Genomic DNA, 22,069 nt, shown 5'->3' on the forward strand with positions numbered 1-22,069 from the left:
ATCCAGCTGGGGGACCAGGGACCAAACTGGTACAGCAGCGGAGACGGAGTTCATCGTGGGGGGAGAGCATGCGGAGCAGAGGAGGAGGAGGGGAGGGCGGGAGATCACACTCTTCATGGTCTCCGCCTCTTCCAAGTTCCTCCCTCCGTTCCGTCCCTCCCACCGGACTGATTGACAGGACAGGACAGCGCTGCGGCTCACAGCGCGTCCTGAGTGAGTCGGGACCCAGCATTTTTTTTTTTTGTGTCCCCATATCAATTCCTGGGTAACGACAGGGGGGGCACGGGCCCGAGTGCCCCCCCCCTAGATCCGCCACTGCATATGAGACCTTTAAAGGTCAATTTGAAGCAGGTTCTTCTTTCATGGGTGGAATAATCACAAGTTTAACAATATGATATACAGTGCCATAAATAAAAGTGTGGCAGTATGCCCTGTGCTGGCCCCGCCCCCTCGCTGCATATCATCATGATGTCTCACCTAGAGTGCGGGGTCACCCGCAAAGTTAAGTACAGAACTGCCCAGAGCATCACTGCAGCAGTGATACTGACAGATGCAGAGGCCATGGGGCAACAACTGTGCTGCCCTCAGGGCCCTGTGCCCTGGACGAAGGTGCTGCTCACTTACCCCTAGTTACAGCCCTGATGATATGCATCCCTGTATAGCTAGGAAGAGATGCACAGTTGGTGAGGTACGACCTTGCATCTGAGAACTACTACTGTAGACAGATAATTAGAAAACAACTAAGGTAGACTGATATAATTTCTTTAAGCATTAGAGTTAGAGGCTGAATTAATTCAAGTACAGGTAAAGAGTCAAGAGAAAGACTCACTGCTGTAGAAAAACAATACATCAGGCAAGTTTAACTGCAAGGTAATACGTTGGCTTACAAGAATTTCTTTAGGAAGAACAAAGGACAGTGGTTGGTCAAACAAAGTTGTTTTTAACTCTGGTTGACTTGAAGACTCAGATAGGGTAGAACTTCGTCGGAGTGTGAAGGGCCAGGAGACCGCTTTTCTCTTTTTATTGCTTTCTGGACAAAATAAAAGAAAAATAGGTTTCAGTTTAAAAAACAAACCAACAACTGAAAATTATACAATGAAATTCAATTGTGAAAAACCACATTAGAAATGAATGGCTAATTATTAGGGAAATTCCCTTTAGTTTAATGTGGGCATTCAACAGATATTTTTAAACTCTTCCTGTTCGTACCTCTGTATAGTCATTTTTTGATAGGAAAATTCAGTTCCTAACTAGGTCACACTCCGTGGGTGGGTGACTGACAGGGTGGGTTCTAGCAAACCACAAAAAGTACCACTGGTCTGTAGAAGGGTAACAAAAGGGGCACCAGAATACAGACTACTGAAGAACTATCATATTCCATATCCTATCTATGGATTAACCATTTGTACTGCTTGTTTTACCCACATAGCTGGTTATGTCTAACTAGGTACATTTATTTGTTACATACATGATAAGTCTATAGAAATCTGTATTTTAATACAGCTATGTGTTCTATGCACAGTACAAGTGTGGGATATCCCTAAATTGTTTTACTTATACATGGTTATACATGGTTTGAAAAACAATGAAAAAACAGGAACGTATTTAGAGGACAGACATTAGTGAAGACTAATTTTACTAACCAATCACATGATAGAAGCCCTCATAACTGAACATGTCTGCCAACAGCTGCCATTTCTTGGCATCTTCCTGTGAAATTAGAATAATACAAATATCAATGTGCTGTATACATGTATATGTTTTTTTTTCTTTTTCAATAAAGTATTCACTGAATTTCCTGAAGCTAAAGGGCCGTATTCACCCGCTCAGCACAGCGCAATGTGTGCTGAGCGTGTGGGGGAAGATGGGGGCGCTCATTTCACCCAGCGGGTGCAGGCCAATCTAGCACCAGCGATACACTATCGCTGTGGGGGGTACACACGGACAGATAATGCTTAAAATCTAAGCAATCTAGTCAGATTGCTTAGATTATTGCTCCGTGAGTACCTCTCTTAACTCGTGGCTGGGACTACACAATTAACAAACAGCACTTCACTAATATACAATATTTTTTAATAGTTTTACTTAAACAACTGTATATCAATAAATGAGAAGTACAGTGGCTGCCGCTGTTTCTTAGGAGGAAGCATTCATGCAATTGTTGCTTCCTACGTTTCATTCAAAACAAACAATACATCAATTACCTCTGTATGGCATTCAATTGAGTTGTCCATGTTGCTGACAAGCAGAGCTTTGGACTAAAATGAAAAACAAAAGAAAGGTTATTTACTCACACTGTGGTATCCAAGATCATTATATATATATATATATATATATATATATATATATATTAGTAATGAACAATACTGTATGTGCCAAAGCCATTTTCGATTTATGTATCATGGAAGGATTTTTCTTGATACTGCACGTAAGCTACACGTTTGTATGTAAGTCACTTGAGATATGATTTGTTACAGACTTTTAATTTCATATGAAAATAGGAGAAATACTTACAGCATTGCAGCCCGTGAGAACCTTCATTAGTAATCGTGCACAAGGGATGTGCGTGCCCTCCAGCCCACCAACTTCTCTTATCTGCCTGAAACATAAATGGCGGGTGCTCAGCAATCAGAATTGTCATGATATTTACTAACAGCTTAACACTTCAATAGTTTGAAATTCTCAAGATATGTCTTTGTCCGGAACGGCACCGCAGGTTGGCAAGCTATGGGAAGTACAGCGGCTGTGCAGGCTGTGGGGTGCGTGCCTTTGGATGCACTGGGTGGTACTGCACTAATGATAATAGCTGCGGGGTGCCATTTCAGAGCAGGGCCATAGAGAGCATCGCCAGGCCCCAGTACTGGCATGGGGTCCATGTCCAAAAAGTGGGCATGTCCACACTTCCTAAAAAATAATCAATATAAAAAAAAAAGGTGTCGCCATTCAAATCCAGGGTGGGTGTAGGGAGGGCACCCGCTTCCTACCTTTTTTGTTCCAGGAAGCGGGTCCCCCCTCCTCGGCCAGCGCCATCTTCCCAGTGATATTTGGGAAGATGGCGCATGTGTACTAGAGAGCAAAGACACGCTTCCCAGATGAAAAGGGGTGTAGCGACGGGCTCCTCCAGCAAGCCTAGGCCTGTGTAGTTAGTACTCGCCCCCTCTCTCAGCACCAGCGTTCCAGATCACCCTGCTAGTCAGATGCAGAGGCCATGTGGCAACGGATATGCTGCCCCCAGGGTCCTACACCCTGGGTGATGGCACCGCTTGCACACCCTTAGTTGCAGCCCTGGTCTTGAACACACCAGTAGAAATCCTGATAGTGGATCCCGAATGGATGAGATCATAAAACAGCCTCTATCACAGCCCCTGATATCAAAGGAAGACCCCTATGTCGGAGAGAAAGTCTTTAATCTCTTGCTTCCATTTGTATATGTCTATAGTCTTTTTTAGTACAGCATTAATTACCAAAATTGATAGCAGGAAAGTGCCTCTTTTTGGTATTAAAATTCTTGAATCTTCAGAAAACATAATACAATTACTCAATATGGAGGGCTTTATTCTTATGCTGGATACACACTGGTCAATATAGCGTCCGTTTGATCAAACTGAATTTATCATAAGCGGGTTGAAGAGTCCACGTATCAAGTCAGCGTAGTGTGTACCCAGCTCAAGTTGGGAATAAAGTAAATAAGAGAAAGTAACTGTGTACCCGGATAAACCCTGTTGCAGTACAGGGGTGCAACTTCTGTACATACTGTACATTTTTGGCATGCAGGGTAAAAATGTTGGCTGATTTAGCGAAATGCAATTGTAGAGTGACCATTCAAGGGTGTTAATGTGGCACTTGTGGGGAGTGGTTGGAAAAAACGCAGGCATGCCATGGCCGTTTTCAGGGCATGTATCTGACGTCAGTTGCGATCGCTTGCGATTAAAACATGGTGCAAGTGCAACTGCAGTATTCTGAGTAAGCATGGATCAACCGCAACTGTCGATGGTACTCGGTTTTGGCGTATGGATCAAAACTGTGTGACTGCATACACAGAGTTGCGATCGCATCGGTGGGCGTCTTTTAACATTTCTGGGTGGCACTTAACATACGATTTTTTGCAGTAGCAGTTTTGAGACAATTGCAATTTCAGTCTTAATAGCGATCCAAGCTAAATGAGGGCATAAATTCAATAAATATCTATGCTGTGTGCTATATATACACAGAAATCAGACTACAATGTTAACTTGAAGTCATCTGGTGGTGAAAAACACATTCCAAAACCTGGGCAGTCTCTTCTTAAAACTGAATTTAGGGGCTAATTCAGGTTGGATCGCAAATTTTTATGATCACCCCATGGGCGCATGCACAGCGACCTCCTGTACATGTGCCCGCACTTTCTTCGGGGGGGGGGGGGGGAGGCGTAGAAAATGTGATTGCCTCAGTTTGATTAATTAGGCAGAGGTGGTCGTGGGGCGGATGGTGGGGGGGAGCTGACAACGCTCCGTTTCCAGGGCGGAGACGTAGCGTTGCGGGTTGGTGCAGTGCAAACAGGGGGCGGAGGCGGCCAAACGGGGGCATGTCGGGGGCATGATCATGGTGGCTGCATGACATCACAGTCGCCGCCATCGATGGCGGCGCCGGCAAGAGGCTTCCTCAGTTTTTGCTAACAAGCAGAAATTGCGATGCCTTTGCAATTTTTGCTTGTTGCACGGGGGGAGGCTCCGGTCAGCATGCTGGGCGGCCTTGCCCAGCGATGGGCCGCCCCCAGCATGCAATCCAAAGGATTGCAAATGTTGCCAATTAGCAGAATTTGCTAACTTTACTGAATTAGGCCCTTAATCTACATTTATACAGTATTATGGGTAAAATACATGAAAATAAATGTGTTAAATGTGATTTATGCTTTTAGTGTATTAATACAAACTCTATGGTCACAGTTTACAATGTAAATAATAATCTAACATAACAGTCTAAAAACTATGAGTGCTGCTGTAAATTCATTCAACTACAAGTTAACACCCATAGCTATTACCACAAACAAACTAATGGTGTGTACACACGGTGAAATATTTTCTTACAATTTTGACAATATAGTCAAAATCGTAAGAAACGTTAGTGCAGATCACAAGGTGAAAGTCACCTTGCAATCCCGATGCAATGCCGATGCGCAGTCCCGCACGGTCGGCATCGCAAGCCTAGATAGACTGTGCAGGCAAGTCAATTTTGACTATCTCGTAGAAAAGATAGTCAAAATTGACACTTAGCTAAAATCGCACATATTCAGTATCGCAAGCACACTCATTATGTGCTTGCGATAACAACCTAGTCCCTATCGCATAGTGAGAATCGGGGTTAGCCCGAATCTCACCATGTGTACACACCTTAAGCGATAAACATTGTATGAGAACCCTCAAAAGATTAGATTAATTAAGTACATTATGCATGGTAATATCTGTAATTATACAATCAATTTCATGCAATCGTTACATTAGTGAACGAAGATCTAGTCATCATATCAGAGTTTACTAATGTAATAATTGCAAGAGATTTTGCTTGTATACAGCCTACAGGAATGATGTGGAACACATGATCCCATTACAAGAAAGCATGATGACCTAATATTGCATCTAATTAATTTAGTTTATGTAATATCAAGACACTAAAATACTTTTCTTCCATTTGTTACATAAGTCAAATATTTTGGAGAACTACATGTTTTAAATAAATAAATAAATAAATAAAGCGACACAGACTGACATGCCCAATAAATACCATGCATTGTACATGAAATAGCAAACATGTGTTATACACAATGTTCTACATGCTCTTAGATAGATGTATAATTATAGGGACAAACTGTTCTCAAGTAATTAACAATTAACACATTTACTCAATTACTCAATTTAAACTATAGAATTTCTGGTATAATTTTGTGGTGAGTACAGATTGGTGTGGACCACTGTATTATAAGATATATATATATATATATATATTTTTTTTTTTTTTTTATATATATATATATATATATATATATATTTATATATAAAATTACTATGTGCACGAGTATTATCTCACTATGGTGCAGACGTAGTAGGTCTTGGACAGTGACAAAGTGGAGAGAATTAAAGCACCAACAAACCAGCTCCTGTCATTTTTCAAACACAGCCTGTAACATGGCAGTTAGGAGATGATTGGCTGGTTCTTCATCTACGTCCACTTTATCTCTCTCTCAAGGATTGCTGCATGTTCGATAAACATTTTATAGTTGTACTAAACGATAAAAAAATAAACAGTTTATGAAAAGCTATAGATATAATATAACCTTTGTGATTTGTGACTTGGCTTTTGTCAGTTTTGTTTAATTAGGAGAATTGTACAGTATTTATGTTACAATAATTTCCTACAATTGATATATAAAACTTACCACACAAGAGTATCCAGCCAGAGTTCCTTCACTTCACAGGAACTAGGTAGAAAAGAAAAGAAAGTGCATGACACTCCAGTACCAAGTCTGGGACCTGCAAAGACTGAACATGCCTCCACCACGCTTTCCTATGTTGTATAGGGGGCAGGTGGAAATTCACAAGAGTCACGGAGACAGGAAGAAACGTCATCATGAGCCTCTGTGCAAAACACGCCTGCTTCCTCTACAGTTATACAGCGAAACCAAAGTTTCTGTAAGGTAATTTCTATAGTGGAAATCATGACCCCTTCATAGGTACAAACACGGCGAACACCCATTGCGTCACAGGTTTCACCTAAATAGAAATAACTTTCATCACACTCTGCACACACTTTTGCAACTCAATAACCAAAGTAACTTGTGGTTACACGACAGATTAAAATAATAATACAAAAAAAGTCCTCATATTACACAAGGTAAAATGTCAAAATCAATGATAAGGTAACAATTTGGTTAGTACTAAATGCTAAAGGGAAACAGGTGATGTCATAAATGTTAAAATAATTACAGTAATTATAAAATGTAAGGAAGATATGTTTAGGGCAGTACAGATGGTGTAATGGTTAGCATTAATGCCTCACAGCACTGAGGTCATGGGTTATTTTCCTGCCAGTCTTAACTGTGTACTCCAGTTTCCTCCAGTAATCCAAAAACTTGCGTTGGTTTCCTTCAGGTACTCTGGTTTCCTCCCACAATCCAAAAATATACTGGAAGGTCAACTGGCTCCTGACAAAAAATTTACCCTAGTGTGTCAATGTGTGCATCTACAGTACATTGTCAGACTAGATAGGTCAAGTGGTTTTTATCTGCCGGCACATTCTACGGGGCCTATTTATCGCCATCCAGGATGCGGATGACAGGTGATAAAATCGCCCAAACTCGCACTGCGATAATTGATTACATTGCAGGGATGTATTAGTTATCGCATGCAGGGACAGAGCTTGCCAGCCTGAGCTGGCGAGATTATCACAGGGCAACATCACATTTCCCATTATACGTATGGGGAATGCGATGTAGCTTACTGAAAAAAAAGTGAATTAAAGGGTTTGGAGCAGTTTTTCATGAAAACTGGTCCAAATGCCCTTTAATACATTCAGGTGATACTAAAATAATGTGAAAAGGGTGTGAAAACACCCTTTTTCACATTATTTTAGTAAAAATAATGTTTATAGATAGACCCCTATGTCAGGTATATAATTATTGGCAATTATTCTGACCGTGACTACCAACACTACAGGATGTTCCTTGCACCTCATGGAGGTGTGCATGTTGCTGTAACATAACTCTCAGTGATGTGCACTGATAATTGAATAACAGTCAGTAAGCAATATACTCAAAGACCATAGCCCATGTGTGTGCATTGTGATATATAAATGGAACAAGCACATTAAAAGGCAATCTACACACATAACACTTGTTTATTTCCATTTTAAATGTACAATACCTGTTAATATTATTTTAACTACTTAAGTGCTGTTCTAATTGTTGCCAACAAATCTGAAACAGGTTTGCTTTCAGTCAGTGGGACACTGAATGAAGGCTGGAGAGCCGGGCTGACACTGTCCATGCTTACCAAGCAATTTTTAGGGATAGTCCCAGGATTTAAAAAAAATATCCCTGTATTTTATTTTTACCTAGGAAATGTCCTTATTTTTCATTATTGACCACATGAACTGTATAATTGCCAGCCAGACTTTGATAGGTAAGTGGAGGGAAAGAGAATGAGAGAAAGTGTTTGTTTGTATAAGTGGCACTCTGTGGGCATTATGTGTATAAGCAACGCTACTACTGTGGGCATTATGTGTATAAGCAACGCTACTACTGTGGGCATTATGTGTATAAGGGTTCTACAACTGGGGGCATTATATGTATAAGGGGGTTTTACTACTAGGGGCATTATGTGTATAAGGGGCATTACTACTGGGGGCATCATGTGTATAAGGGGCACTACTACTAGGGGCATGTATATATGGGGTATGCTACTAAAGGGGGCATTATGTGTCTAAGGAATGCTACTTCTGGTTGCAGTATGTGTATGAGGGGCACTACTACTGGGGCATTATGTGTATAAGGGGTTTTACTGCTGAGGGCATTATGTATATAAGTGGCACTACTGCTGTGGGCATTATGTGTATAAGCAGCATTACTACTGTGGGCATTATGTGTATAAGCAGTGCTACCACTGTGGACATTTTGTCTATAAAAGTGCTACTACTGTGGGCATTATGTGTACAAGCAGTGCTACTACTGGGAGCATTATGTGTATAAGTGACGCTACTACTGTGGGTATTATGTGTAAGCGGCACTACTACTATGGACATTATGTGTATAAGTGACACTACTGTGGGCCTTATGTATAAGGGGCACTACTACTGGAGGCATTATGTGTATAAGCAATTCTCATTCTGTGGGCATTATGTGTATAAAGGGCACTACTACTGGGAGCATTATGTATATAAGCACCACTACTACTGGGGGCATTATGTGTTTAAGAAGAGCTACTACTGGGGGCATTTTGTGTATAAGTGGTGCTACTACTGTGGGCATTATGTATAAAGGGTGCTACTAATATGGGAGTTAGGTGTATAAGTGGCATTTCTATTGTGGGCAATATGTGTATAAGTGGCACTACTACTGGGGGGAATTGTGTGTATAAGTGGTGCTACTACTGGGGGTATTATGTGTATAAGTGGTGCTACTACTGGGGGCATTATGTGTATAAGCGGCACTACTGCTATGGGCAATATGTGTATAAGCAGCACTACTACTGGTTGTCATTGTGTGTATAAGTGGCGCTACTGCTGGGGGCATTGTGTGTATAAGGTGGCACTACTGTGGACATTATGTGCAAGGGGCACTGTTCTTGTGGCATTATGTGTATAAGCAGTACTACTTCTGTTGGCATTATGTGAATAAGCAGTACTACTGTTGGCATAATGTGTAAGGGGCACTACTACTGTGGGAATTGCGTACAAGGGGCACTACTGTGTGTCATAAAATGAATAAGGGGCATTTCTATGTGGTATAATATGAATCAGGAGCACTATGCATGGTGTAATGTGAATAGGATTGTGCTACTCTGTGGCGTAAGTAGAATTGGGTGACGACGTCCTTCCTTGTGAGACCACTGTCCCTTTATAAAGTATGGGAGGTAGGGAACAAATTTATAGTTTGCAGGCTGGTGCCAAAAACCCTGGCTCTGCCCCACTCCAGGACTAATTTAAGCCCTGGTGTACAGTATTCATATTATTTACTCATTCAAGCACATTTTACTCTGTTTAGCTACATGAACTGATGTAAAGTATAGTGCAAAATGGGTGTACTTAAAGGCAGAAAAATAACATATTCCCTATCACAAGCAGAACACTCATGGCTCTATGTTGGCTTCGTAAAGTCATCTTCAGTGAGTATTTGGCCCTGTCCTGTAGCAGGTGCGAAAGATACGGGTGGTGAAATATTTTGTTGACATTCATAATGTTGATATGAGAATGTCGCCCTGGTCATGTCTGCATTTGTGCTAATTCATGTGCTCTCTTTGTGGGCAAGCAGAGGACAAAATTACACAATTTATGCTATGGAAACTGAAGTAAATTAATCTCAGCTTCAGGCCCATTTTCCAGAAACAGATAATTACAGTCATTATTTCCCAACGTGATAAAGGCTATTCCCATTTATCTAAACAATAGCAAATCAGACCCTGCATTTAAAGTCTTATTTATCTTTGTGTGTATGTATTGGTATTATTTTGTTACTGCAAGTACTTTCCCTAGTGATGCTTCATCTCTCAGTCTGATCTGAGTGATTTCATAGAAATTCTGAATTTACAGAAATAGGGAAATGCATTGAAGGAAATGTTTTGCTTGTGAAATAAGATTGAGCATTTACAACAGTCTTCAAGACAATGGTTGCTGAGGTTTTATATGATAATTTCAGCCTAATTATACCTAATCACGCTGCTGGCTCCCTGCTCCCGCCTCTCCATTGCTACCCGAGAGTGCTCTGCCAGGAGCTGGAGTCTAACGGCACCATGCAAAGAAAAACATCCAGGACACGGACAGTGAAGAGTGGATAATCACTAAGCGGTCCAGCTCACCCAACACCCGTGCATACACCGGCAAGGACCCGTTGTGGGAGTCCAGGCTGCTCCCCAACTCAGGACAGTCACTGCTGACCGATCTGCCGGACACCTGACTTTACCAATCCAGAGGCTGAGATATTAGTGCTGAAGAATACTTCCATATAAAAGTGGAGGATCAAGAGCTCAGTGCATGAACTGTGATGGCAAGGTAGGGACAATATTCATTACACATCTTTTTACAGATAGGATGGATCTTGTCATCATACATATTCAAAAAAGGAGATATAAACATTATACAGATCTGTCTGTAAACATAAGATGTGACCAGGTCTTTATAGGTAAGCAAAATGGGTTTTTCTAGAATTATATTTGTGTTTGCAATTAGTGGCAACTTGTGACCATATTCACAGCTGCATGGATCCCTTTGATCTGTGCAGCAGTATTCTTTATAAAACAAAAATGAGTGTCCTCCACCCTTCTAAAAGTACCACCCATGGTACACAGTCACCCTCTCTAATGCCAACGACCCCATATACAACTACGACCGCCATTGTACAGTCAAGTTCACATGTGTGCCGTAAGGGCTTTCTAAGGTTTTCATGCAGTAATAAAAAATTACTCACAATCATCAGTAAAGTGTCCACCTCTAGATCAGACCCTGTAATTGGAATGCATTTTGTAGAGCCTGGCTAACAGAACATCACTGCCCAGGACAAAAAAACAATTGTTTGATATGGACAGTAATATTGATGCAATTTTAAAGTGTGCATTCTTATTGGTGCTATTATTTCATATGGTCATTATTATTAATGCTATTTGACCACCTTGACGCCTGCTTACAGGTAGGAATGAGTACCTACTGCCCTGATTATACAGAGTTTGCCGCTGCCACACAATGCAAGTCATCTCAATAATACATTTTGCTTACGAAAATGTGTGTGCATCGCAGCAAGGATATAAAATGATTTTTAGGCCACGCCCCCACCCCACGCATTACCAGGGGCACAGTGTGGCTCTCTACGATCCTGAGTACACTGACTATTAGACACAAGCACAGAGGGGGTATTTGTAGTATTCTAGATAAGAGTGGTTTTTTTACAGGAAAGCAGAATATTTTTTTTTCCTGCTGGGTGAAATAGATTTCCAGGTAAGCACTGTCTACCTGACTGCCAATTTACTTACAAAATAACATATCCTAGAGAAAAGGTAAGATGCGAACAACATTACATTATATCAGGGGTTCTCAAACTCGGTCCTCATTACCCCACACAGTGCATGTTTTGCAGGTAACCCAGCAAGTGCACAGATTTATTAATTACTCACTGACACATTTTAAAAGTTATTTCACTTGTGATTCTGTGAGGAGACCTGCAAAACATGCACTGTGTGGGGTAATGAGGACCGAGTTTGAGAACCTGTGCATTATATAGTTGGTCTAGGCTGAGAACCACTCGCAGCTCTAAATCAGGTTATATATTTTTTATATCCATCTTCCTGCAGCATACATGTTTCCTCAAGTTGCAAACCTGTCACCCAGCAGATGGATAGACTCCTAACTATGGCAGTCATTCCGAGTTGATCGTTCGCTAGCAGTTTTTAGCAGCCGTGCAAACGCTATGCCGCCTCCCACTGGGAGTGTATTTTTAGCAGAAGTGCAAATGAAAGGAACTCAGAGCGGCTACAAAAAAAAAAATTGTGCAGTTTCAGAGTAGCTCCAGAATTACTCAGCGCTTGCGATCACATCAGACTGTTCAGTTCCGGATTTGACGTCACAAACACGCCCTGCGTTCTCCCAGCCATGCCTGCATTTTTCCTGGCACGCCTGCGTTTTTCCGAACACTCCCTGAAAACGGTCAGTTGACACCCAGAAATGCCCACCTCATGTCAATCACTCTGCGGCAGACATTGCGAATGAAAAGCCTCGCTAGATCTTGTGTAAAACTACATCGGCTGTTGTGAAAGTACATCGCGCGTGTGCATTGCGCCACATATGCATGCGCAGTTGTGCCACTTTTTCACTTAATCGCTGCAAACATTTTTATCGAGGGATCAACTCGAAATGACCGCCTATACTTGGTGAGCAAAATGTTCTCACAGGTAAGAGTTTGCAACAACATTCAAACAATACACATTAAGTAGGAGGGCTCAGTGATTTATTATCTGCATTATTCAGGTGATGTCAGTTTGGTTAACTGACAGATTAGTAAACCAAAATAGTTTTAATAATAATTGTCACAGGAGGGGGAAATACTATCCTTGCTTCCCCGATTAATTTGAAATGTAAAAATAGGCTTTTTTAAATAAAATAATTCTGCAACATTTTTAATGTTGCTAAGTAATACCCCTTTTACACCTACGAGCACGGGTCGCAGCCGGGAGCCTGACACGGGAGCTGCCCCCTGCTGCGACCCGTGCTCGGTCCCTTTCCCATTAGCAGTCACAACCCGGCATATGCCGGGTTGGTGACGCTTCTAGCTACACGGCAGGGGCGGCGCAGGGAGATCACATGATCTCCCAGCGCTGCCCATCCATACAGTGTAAACGGGAGCCGTGTCGCATCGACACGGCTCCCGTTTACACTACACCCTACCCGGATCATTCCCGTGTCCTACCCAGGTAAATAGCCGGGTAGGATTCACGGGTCACTTGATCCGGGTTTACCCTTTTCCACTTGCCAAAAACACGGGTAAATGCGCGCCCCCGTGCATTTACCCGTGTTTTTTGAGCTAGTGGAAAAGGGGTACTAGTCAAATAGAAATATGTTGCAAGCATGTATAAAACTGGCACATGTATTAAAGTTGTCCAGTTTACATTACGTATGCTCCAAGTAAATATAGACTTAAATAGTATTACTAATTTCATGTCATCCTTTTTTATTTTCATTCAAAAGCTATTGAAAACATTAATCTCAATGTTTACATTCTTGTTACTATTGGATATTGGATATGTGTAGGGTGTGCCCTTCCAAGTCCTGATGTACTGCAGCTGACACATCATGAATCACATGAATACTGATGTAACTAGCAGTGCTTGTGGTGTATTAAAGCATTAAAACTGTACAGCTACATCGTAGAGAAGACTGCAACATATAAGCCTTAATGGATAAAGTACAGTAGCTGCTGCTTCATGAACTATAGTACAGCAGCTCTCATATACTAGGAAAACAAATTCCTAGTATACGCTAGTGTACCTGGCCAATAAAGCTGATTCTGATATGGACCTCATTATGAATGGGGATCTCCAAAAATGACTGCAGAAGTTTTAGTGTCATCATTGTGGACTTGACATGAGATCACCTCTGTCTCACCTACCGATAAGTTATAATACTGCCATTGTAGGGCCATATAAAAATGAGAGCGTTCTTAGGAGAAATGTGGAGAGCGCAGGTATCTTCATCATCTTCCTCTTCATCACATGACAATACAATCATCTGGGAGAGTTCCACCCGGTGTTTTAATCTGAAACTGGTGCCAGACCTGAAAAACATAAGGCAATGGTTTTGTAAAGTTCACCACTATATGAGCATTTCACAACTCCAATCCTTAGAGCATCCTAATATCCCTTCTCACACTGAAGCCCCGTCTCCGCCCCGTGTCTGACTTGGGGTAATGAACACAGGTCGGAGCCGGGGCTTCAGCTATACTTACCCCTTTCACACTGCTGCTGGGACCAACTTAAAAATGTATGACTGTACTTGCATACATTTGGTTAGAGATCATGGCCCTCATTCCGAGTTGTTCGCTCGCTAGCTACTTTTAGCAGAAATGCAAACACAAAGCCGCCGCCCTCTACGAGTGTATCTTAGCATAGCAGAATTGCTAACGAAAGATGAGCAATTCTGCTATTAAGTATTTCCTTGCAGTTTGTGAGTAGCTCCAGACCTACTCCTAGATTGCGATCACCTCAGTCCGTTTAGTTCCTAGTTTGATGTCACAAACACGCCCAGCGTCCGGCCAGCCACTCCTGCGTTTTTACCTGGCACGCCTGCGTTTTTTAGCACACTCCCTGAAAACGGCCAGTTTCCACCCAGAAACACCCACTTCCTGAGCGATTGAAAAGCTTTGTTCGCCCGTGAGTAAAATAGCATAGTTTTGTGTAAAATTGCTTAGCTCGTGCGCCCTGCTGTGCATACGCATGCGCAGAACTGCCGAATTTTAGCCTATTAGCAATTCTGCTAAAAATAGCAGCGAGCGAACAACTCAGAATGACCACCCATGCTCAGTATGGCCGCTGCAAAGGAAAAGATGGCCGCGGTGCACCTGTCTTCACAACCAGGATGGTCGACCCTTATTGCTGCAATCGCAATTGGATTGTGATCGCAGCGCAGGCCTGCGCTTCTCGTGCAGAGTGGCCTTATTGCTCACATTAAACCCATTGGAAAGTGATTATATTTGGGAAGTAATATCCGGAAACAAATAGATATTACATCTAGCTGTTTATGTTCAATAGGTAGTAATAACTAATGAAATTATTAATATGTATTAAAGATTCTAGAAAGATCTCATGCAAAGTGAGTAATAAATAGCATGCTGCCACCTACAATACTGTTATATTCAGAAAACCTAAGTCATGTTTCTGTACATTATAACACTACAGTAATCTCTCTCTTTCAGTAAAAAGTACCGCTCGAGATTGTCAAAAACATATAAAGTGTTAACAGTAATCAGTTTTTGTTTTATTACATTTCTACCCTACACAGAAAATGTAATTTCCATTAAGTCATTTTGATAGTAACCCATGAGTAATCGGGGGGCGCAATTGCTATAGAGCAGACCACCCACTGTGCTTGGTTAACCGTAGGAGGAAAGTGAGAAAGTCAAACCATAGCCATGTAGTGTGGTTGGAGAGTGGCCACTAGGTGACATTTGCTTTCTCTTCTATATACACTGTTGTTGTTGCAAACATCTAAGTAGATGTAAGAAATGGAAATTATATTTGTCATTATTGTCAAGACAATTATATGCTGCCAAACTCCTGGGAGGAGAAGGCACCAAAGAGAGGTGACTCAAAGAGACAGGCAACTGGAGTCAGAATAACTGCAGTAATAAGCTAGAAGAATGGTGACGGACAGAGGCCATACATTGGGCAACCAATTACAATTTCATAAAGGTTCTAGTTATAAAAATATGTTTTATCACCACTTATTGTGGAGCTAGAAAATCAGCAAGCATGTAAATTGGTAATACAATGTTGCTTGGGCATCTGAAAGTTCTCAGCTGCCAAACAACAGGGGCTGATCTTATCACTTTGCTGGAGAGCCTGGTACCACATGCACCTGGGATTCACACATACTGGGCCGCTGAGACATCAAAGGGCCCTTTACGAGGAGGGGGGAGGGGGGGGGGAGAGGGGATATGTGTGGTCACAAGGGATTATTGCTATGAGGGAACAGTTTGCAGCATCTCAAGGTCAGGGAACTTTGGGGTTGATTCTGAGTTGATCGCAGCAGCAAGTTTTTTAGCAGTTGGGCAAAACCATGTGCATTGCAGGGGGGACAGATATAACGTGTGCAGAGAGAGTTAGATTTGGGTGTGGTGTGTTCAATCTGCAATCTAAATTGCAGTGTAAAAATAAAGCAGCCAGTATTTACCCTGCACAGAAACATAATAACCCACCCAAATCTAATTCTCTCTGCACATGTTATATCTGCCTCCCCTGCAGTGCACATGGTTTTGCCCAATTGCTAAAAAATCCTGCTGCAATCAACTTGGAATTACCCCCTCTGTGCGCAGTGGACTAGAAGTAAAAAAAAAAAAAAAAAAAAAAAGTATTTTAAATGTAAAAACTATTTTCATCAGTGGCGTCAGGGCCGGTGCAAGGTTTTTCGGCACCCCAGGCAAAATGTCTTCCTACTGCCCCCCTCCCCCCCCAAAGCCACAAACTGCCCCTCCAAAAAAAATATGAAAAAAATATGAAACCCCCCCCCCCACTATGTGTGACATATTGTGGTGACCCCAGGCAGGTAGTAGTGGGGTGGGGGGGGAGTAAAGGGGGAACATGACTCAGCAGGATATGTACTGTTGATACATACATGCATACATTACATACATAGATAGACACAGTGGTGGAAGTGGAAATTTTTAAGTGGGGGTATGCGAAATTTAAGGATGCAATTATACGCGCGGCTCCTGAAAAGGGGGCGTGGCCACTCAAAAGGTGGCATGGACAGTATAGTAGAATCCCTTATACTATCTAGTACTGGTGCCCCTTTCACCTTATAGCACACGGTACGAGCCAAAATTCACAATATAGCACATGGCACAAGCCGAAATTCACATTATAGCACACGGTACGAGCCGAATTCACATTATAGCACACAGTACGAGCTGAAATTCACATTATAGCACACGGTACGAGCTGAAATTCACATTTTCGTCTCGTACCGTGTGCTATAATGTGAATTTCGTCTCGTACTGTGTGCTATATTCACAATATAGCACACGGTACAAGCTGAAATTCACATTATAGCACACGGCACGAGCCGAAATTCACATTATAGCACACAGAATAAGCCAAAATTCATATTATAGCACACTGAATGAGCCGAAATTCACATTACAGCACACTGAATAAGCCAAAATTCACATTATAGCACACTGAAAGAATGAGCCGAAATTCACATTATAGCACATGGAATGATCCACAATTCACATTATGACATACGGTATGATCCACAATTCACATTATGACACACGGTATAATCCACAATTCACATTATGACACACGGTATGATCCACAATTCACATTATGACACACGGTATGATCCACAATTCACATTATTACACACGGTATGAGCCACAATTATGGGAGAGGGAGAGTGACAGCAGGGACAGTGACAGAGAGAGTGACAGCAGTGACAGGTAGAGTGAGACCTCTACCTATCCCCTATTGATTATAGGCACATTGCCCCAGGGACAGGTTGGAGTGACCAGGGCCTTGCGCCCAGATCACCCTTAATCACCTGAGGGGGGGCACTTATTAACTGGGCCTAGCGCCCCCTAACTGCGCACAGGCCAGAGGCCTGACTTCACCCACAGGCCTAGCACCCGCCTAAACATGGGGCCAGTTGGGTGACATGGGCCTAATGCCCAGGGTCACCTTATTTACCTAAAGGGCCACTACATGGGGACAGGCCTAATGACTGAATTAACCCCACGGTGTCACGATCCGGGTATCTGGACGCCATTACTTACCCTTCAGATGCCTCCTAAGGCTGGCTCAGCATTCCAGGACCGGATCCCGCTGTTTCTGAGTTTCCACATGCAGAATGTCAGAGTGGTGATTTCATCAGCCGCGGCCTCCGCTGTGCCCGCGTGGTTAAATGTGCGCTTGTCAGTCTGGCGTCTCCTGTCTCCTGTGGCCGGCGTCGCCATTACTGTTTCAATTCTCACATGGATTACAAACCAAACTTCCCTCCAAGTGTCTGCATGGGCGCAGCCATCTTGGTTTCTGTCATCTGATCATTTCCACCAATCTGCTGTCTGTATTGTTGATTTGCATAATTGCCTAGCCAACCCCTTCCTTGCTGCAGGTATAAGTAAGCTGTGCCTGAACAAGGAAGGCGTCAGTGCTTTGGTTGTCTAACCTAGTTCCAGTTTGTCTCTCTCCTGTGGTTGTCTTCCAGGTTCCAGCTCCTGTCTCCAGACTTCTGCTATAGAGACCCGCACCAGCATTCCGTCTGCGGTGTAGCCTGACTCTCCGATCCATTCTGGACTCACCTGTTTCCAGCTACAGCAATCACCTGCTTCCAGCCGAGCTTCCAGCAGTGTACAACTTCCCTTAAAGGGCCGGTGTCCTTTCTGCAGTTTACCACTCTCCACCGGTATTATTATTTCATCGCTCTCAAGTCAATCACCTGCTTCCAGCCCAGCTTCCAGCAGTGTACAGCTTCCCTTAAAGGGCCGGTGTCCTTTCTGCAGTTTACCACTCTCCACCGGTATTATTATTTCATCGCTCTCAAGTTCGTTTATTATTTAACTGGTTCCAGCCAGTATCCACTCCGTACCAACAACAGTCTGGTTCCAGCCAGTATCCACAGCAGCCGTTTTACCTTCAGCAGCCCAGCCTTTCCTGGAACACCAGCTGGTACGATCCTGGGTTCTCTCCATTGCTACAGTCAGGCCTGGTAAGGACTTTCCAACTAGAAGATTATTAGAACTGTCTCACACTACCAGTGCCTGTGGCCCTTGCCACCCTGTAGTACCCAGGAACTGTATTATTGCCCTGCTGACTTTTATGTTTTCTTATTTTCTGCTGTGTTACGGAGTTTGTCATAATAAACATCATTGACTTTTATCCTGGTTGTCGTGGTCACGCCTTCGGGCAGTTATTCTACATGTTACTTACATGTCTAGGGGTCTGATACAACCTCCCAGGTTCCGTTACATCTCAGCCCCTACAACTGAGGTTGCCTCCCGTCAACTCAGGCCCTCAGTTGTGACAGTAAGCACTGACCTAATGAATCCAGCCGGAGACCAGGATCAAGCGGCCAGGCCGATGCAAGAACTGGCAGCCCGACTTGAACATCAGGAGGCTGCACAGGGCCACATCATCCGCTGTCTCCAGGATCTCTCCACACGGCTGGATGGGATTCAAACGACCCTCCGTGGACCTGGCACGTCCGGTGCGTCCACTACAGTGACACCAGCTGTAACCCCACCCACCTTACCCATTTCCAGTCCACATCTTCATCTTCCAACGCCAGCAAAATTTGATGGATCTCCAAGGTTCTGCAGGGGATTTCTCAATCAATGTGAAATCCACTTTGAGCTTCTACCTGGCAATTTCTTCAGTGACCGTACCAAAATTGCCTATATCATCTCCCTTCTCAGTGGCTCAGCCCTTGACTGGGCATCACCTTTATGGGAGAAGTCTGATCCCCTGCTATCCTCCTATACTGACTTTGTAGCTACATTCAGGCGCATCTTCGACGAGCCAGGCCGGATAACATCTGCTTCATCTGAGATTCTTCGTTTACGCCAGGGAACACGTACCGTGGGACAGTATCTTATACAGTTTAAAATCCTGGCATCCGAACTGGCATGGAACGACGAGGCCCTGTATGCTGCATTCTGGCATGGCTTATCAGAACGCATCAAGGATGAGTTAGCTACCAGAGACTTGCCCTCTAAGTTGGATGAGCTAATTTCTCTTTGCACGAAGGTTGATCTACGTTTTAGAGAGAGAGCAACCGAGCGAGGAAGATCATCTACTCCTAAATCTTCTGCTCCTCCTTCTCGTCAACCCTCTCCATCCAAGGATGAGCCTATGCAAATTAGTCATTCCCGTCTATCTCCTGCTGAGCGCCGAAAACGTCTCTCTGAGTCTCTCTGTCTCTACTGTGCAGCTCCGTCGCACACTATCAATGCCTGTCCCAAACGTCCGGGACTCCAGATCCTAGTTCGCCAAGGAGAGGGCCGGCTAGGAGTGATGATCTCCTCTCCATCTCCTCATGACTGTAACCTCCCAGTGTCGCTCCAAATTGCTCAACGTTACAGGAACGTCATTGCCCTCCTTGATTCCGGAGCAGCTGGGAATTTCATAACCGAAGCTTATGTTAAACGGTGGTCCCTACCCACCGAGAGACTGTCCTCGTCCATCTCTTTGACTGCCGTGGATGGCAGCAAGATTTTTGACGCAGTCATTTCCTTAAGGACTCTTCCAGTTCGTCTGAGAGTGGGAGTTCTTCATTCTGAGTATATTTCTTTTTTAGTGATTCCAAGAGCCACACATCCAGTGGTTTTAGGCCTTCCATGGCTCCGTCTCCACAACCCATCAATTGACTGGACGACTACGCAAATACTGGCATGGGGTCCCTCCTGTGCTGAGACTTGTTTAGCCAAAGTTCTTCCTGTTTGTTCTTCCTTCCCCAGGTCAACTGATGTTCCGCCTCCTCCATATCAAGACTTCACGGATGTGTTCAGTAAAGCCTCTGCTGATATCCTTCCTCCTCATAGAGAATGGGACTGCCCAATCGACCTCATTCCAGGGAAGGTTCCACCGCGAGGCCGAACTTATCCGTTGTCTCTGCCCGAGACACACTCCATGGAAGAGTACATCAAAGAGAACCTGGCGAAGGGTTTCATCCGACCATCTTCTTCTCCAGCCGGCGCAGGCTTCTTCTTCGTTAAGAAGAAAGACGGTGGTCTGCGTCCGTGCATCGACTACAGGGGTCTGAACGACATTACCGTCAAGAACCGATACCCTTTACCCCTGATTACTGAGCTCTTTGATAGAGTTAGTGGTGCAACCATTTTCACAAAGCTGGACTTGAGGGGTGCCTACAATCTCATCCGAATCCGTGAGGGTGACGAGTGGAAGACCGCCTTTAACACCCGTGACGGACATTATGAGTACCTCGTCATGCCCTTCGGATTGAGCAACGCTCCAGCAGTCTTCCAGCACTTCGTGAATGAGATCTTCAGGGACATCTTGTACCGCCATGTCGTGGTTTATCTAGACGACATCCTCATCTTTGCTAATAATCTCGAAGATCATCGTTTCTGGGTAAAAGAGGTTCTTTCCCGTCTCCGTGTCAATCACCTCTATTGTAAATTGGAGAAGTGTGTGTTTGAAGTTAAAACCATTCCGTTTCTAGGTTACATTGTGTCCGGTTCCGGACTAGAGATGGATCCTGAGAAACTCCAAGCAATCCAGAATTGGCCTATACCCTTAAGCCTCAAAGGGGTCCAGAGGTTCTTAGGGTTCGCCAATTATTATAGAAAATTTATACGAGACTTTTCCACCATTGTGGCGCCTATCACTGCATTAACCAAGAAAGGTGCTAATCCGTCCAAGTGGTCTGAGGAAGCTACACAGGCCTTTCACCTTCTGAAGCAACGGTTCATCTCTGCACCAGTTCTGAAACAGCCTGACACCGACTCTCCTTTTATCTTAGAGGTAGATGCCTCCTCCGTTGGAGTAGGAGCAGTGTTATCCCAGAGGGCCAAAGATGGACATCTACATCCTTGCAGTTTCTTCTCCCGGAAGTTCTCCCCAGCTGAGCGCAACTATGCCATTGGCGATCAGGAGTTGCTAGCCATCAAGCTCGCTCTGGAGGAGTGGAGATACCTGTTGGAGGGAGCTTCCCACTCAATCACCATACTTACCGACCACAAAAATCTTTTATATCTCAAAGGCGCACAATGTCTGAATCCTCGTCAGGCCAGATGGGCACTTTTCTTCTCTAGGTTTGACTTTAAACTCCAGTTCTGTCCGGGTTCTCAGAATCGTAAGGCCGATGCCCTTTCCCGCTCATGGGAGCAAGAAAATGAGTCCGAGTCTGCAGACAAGCATCCTATTATTAATCCGTTGGCATTTTCCACGGTAGGGATGGACTCTACGCCTCCACCAGGGAAAAGTTTTGTTAAGCCAGTTCTAAGGAAGAAGCTCATGCATTGGGCCCATGCTTCCCGTTTTGCTGGACATACAGGCATTCAGAAAACCCTTGAATTTATTTCTAGGTCCTACTGGTGGCCAACTCTGAAGAAGGACGTTATGGAATTTATTGCCTCCTGCCCAAAGTGTGCCCAACACAAAGT

The 22,069-nt window shown here is 43.6% G+C and overlaps 1 protein-coding gene across 3 annotated transcripts in view; it reads right to left on the bottom strand.

Moving 5' to 3' along the window:
- The window catches only part of TAGAP (T cell activation RhoGTPase activating protein), a 254,850-nt gene that overhangs the window by 13,973 nt on the left and 218,808 nt on the right, over positions 1-22,069 (bottom strand). For all 3 annotated transcript variants that reach the window (XM_063917465.1, XM_063917464.1, XM_063917463.1), the window contains 6 exons: positions 13,841-14,005; positions 6,413-6,454; positions 2,515-2,599; positions 2,205-2,258; positions 1,644-1,710; positions 888-1,030 (listed from right to left, as the gene is read on the bottom strand). In XM_063917465.1, the coding sequence (XP_063773535.1) occupies positions 888-1,030; positions 1,644-1,710; positions 2,205-2,258; positions 2,515-2,599; positions 6,413-6,454; positions 13,841-13,959 (510 nt within the window). In that variant the 5' untranslated portion in view covers positions 13,960-14,005. The remainder of the gene's footprint in view (positions 1-887; positions 1,031-1,643; positions 1,711-2,204; positions 2,259-2,514; positions 2,600-6,412; positions 6,455-13,840; positions 14,006-22,069) is intronic.

The sequence above is a fragment of the Pseudophryne corroboree genome, chromosome 4 (assembly GCF_028390025.1).
Source record: "Pseudophryne corroboree isolate aPseCor3 chromosome 4, aPseCor3.hap2, whole genome shotgun sequence".
In the NCBI taxonomy this organism is placed as follows: domain Eukaryota; kingdom Metazoa; phylum Chordata; class Amphibia; order Anura; family Myobatrachidae; genus Pseudophryne; species Pseudophryne corroboree.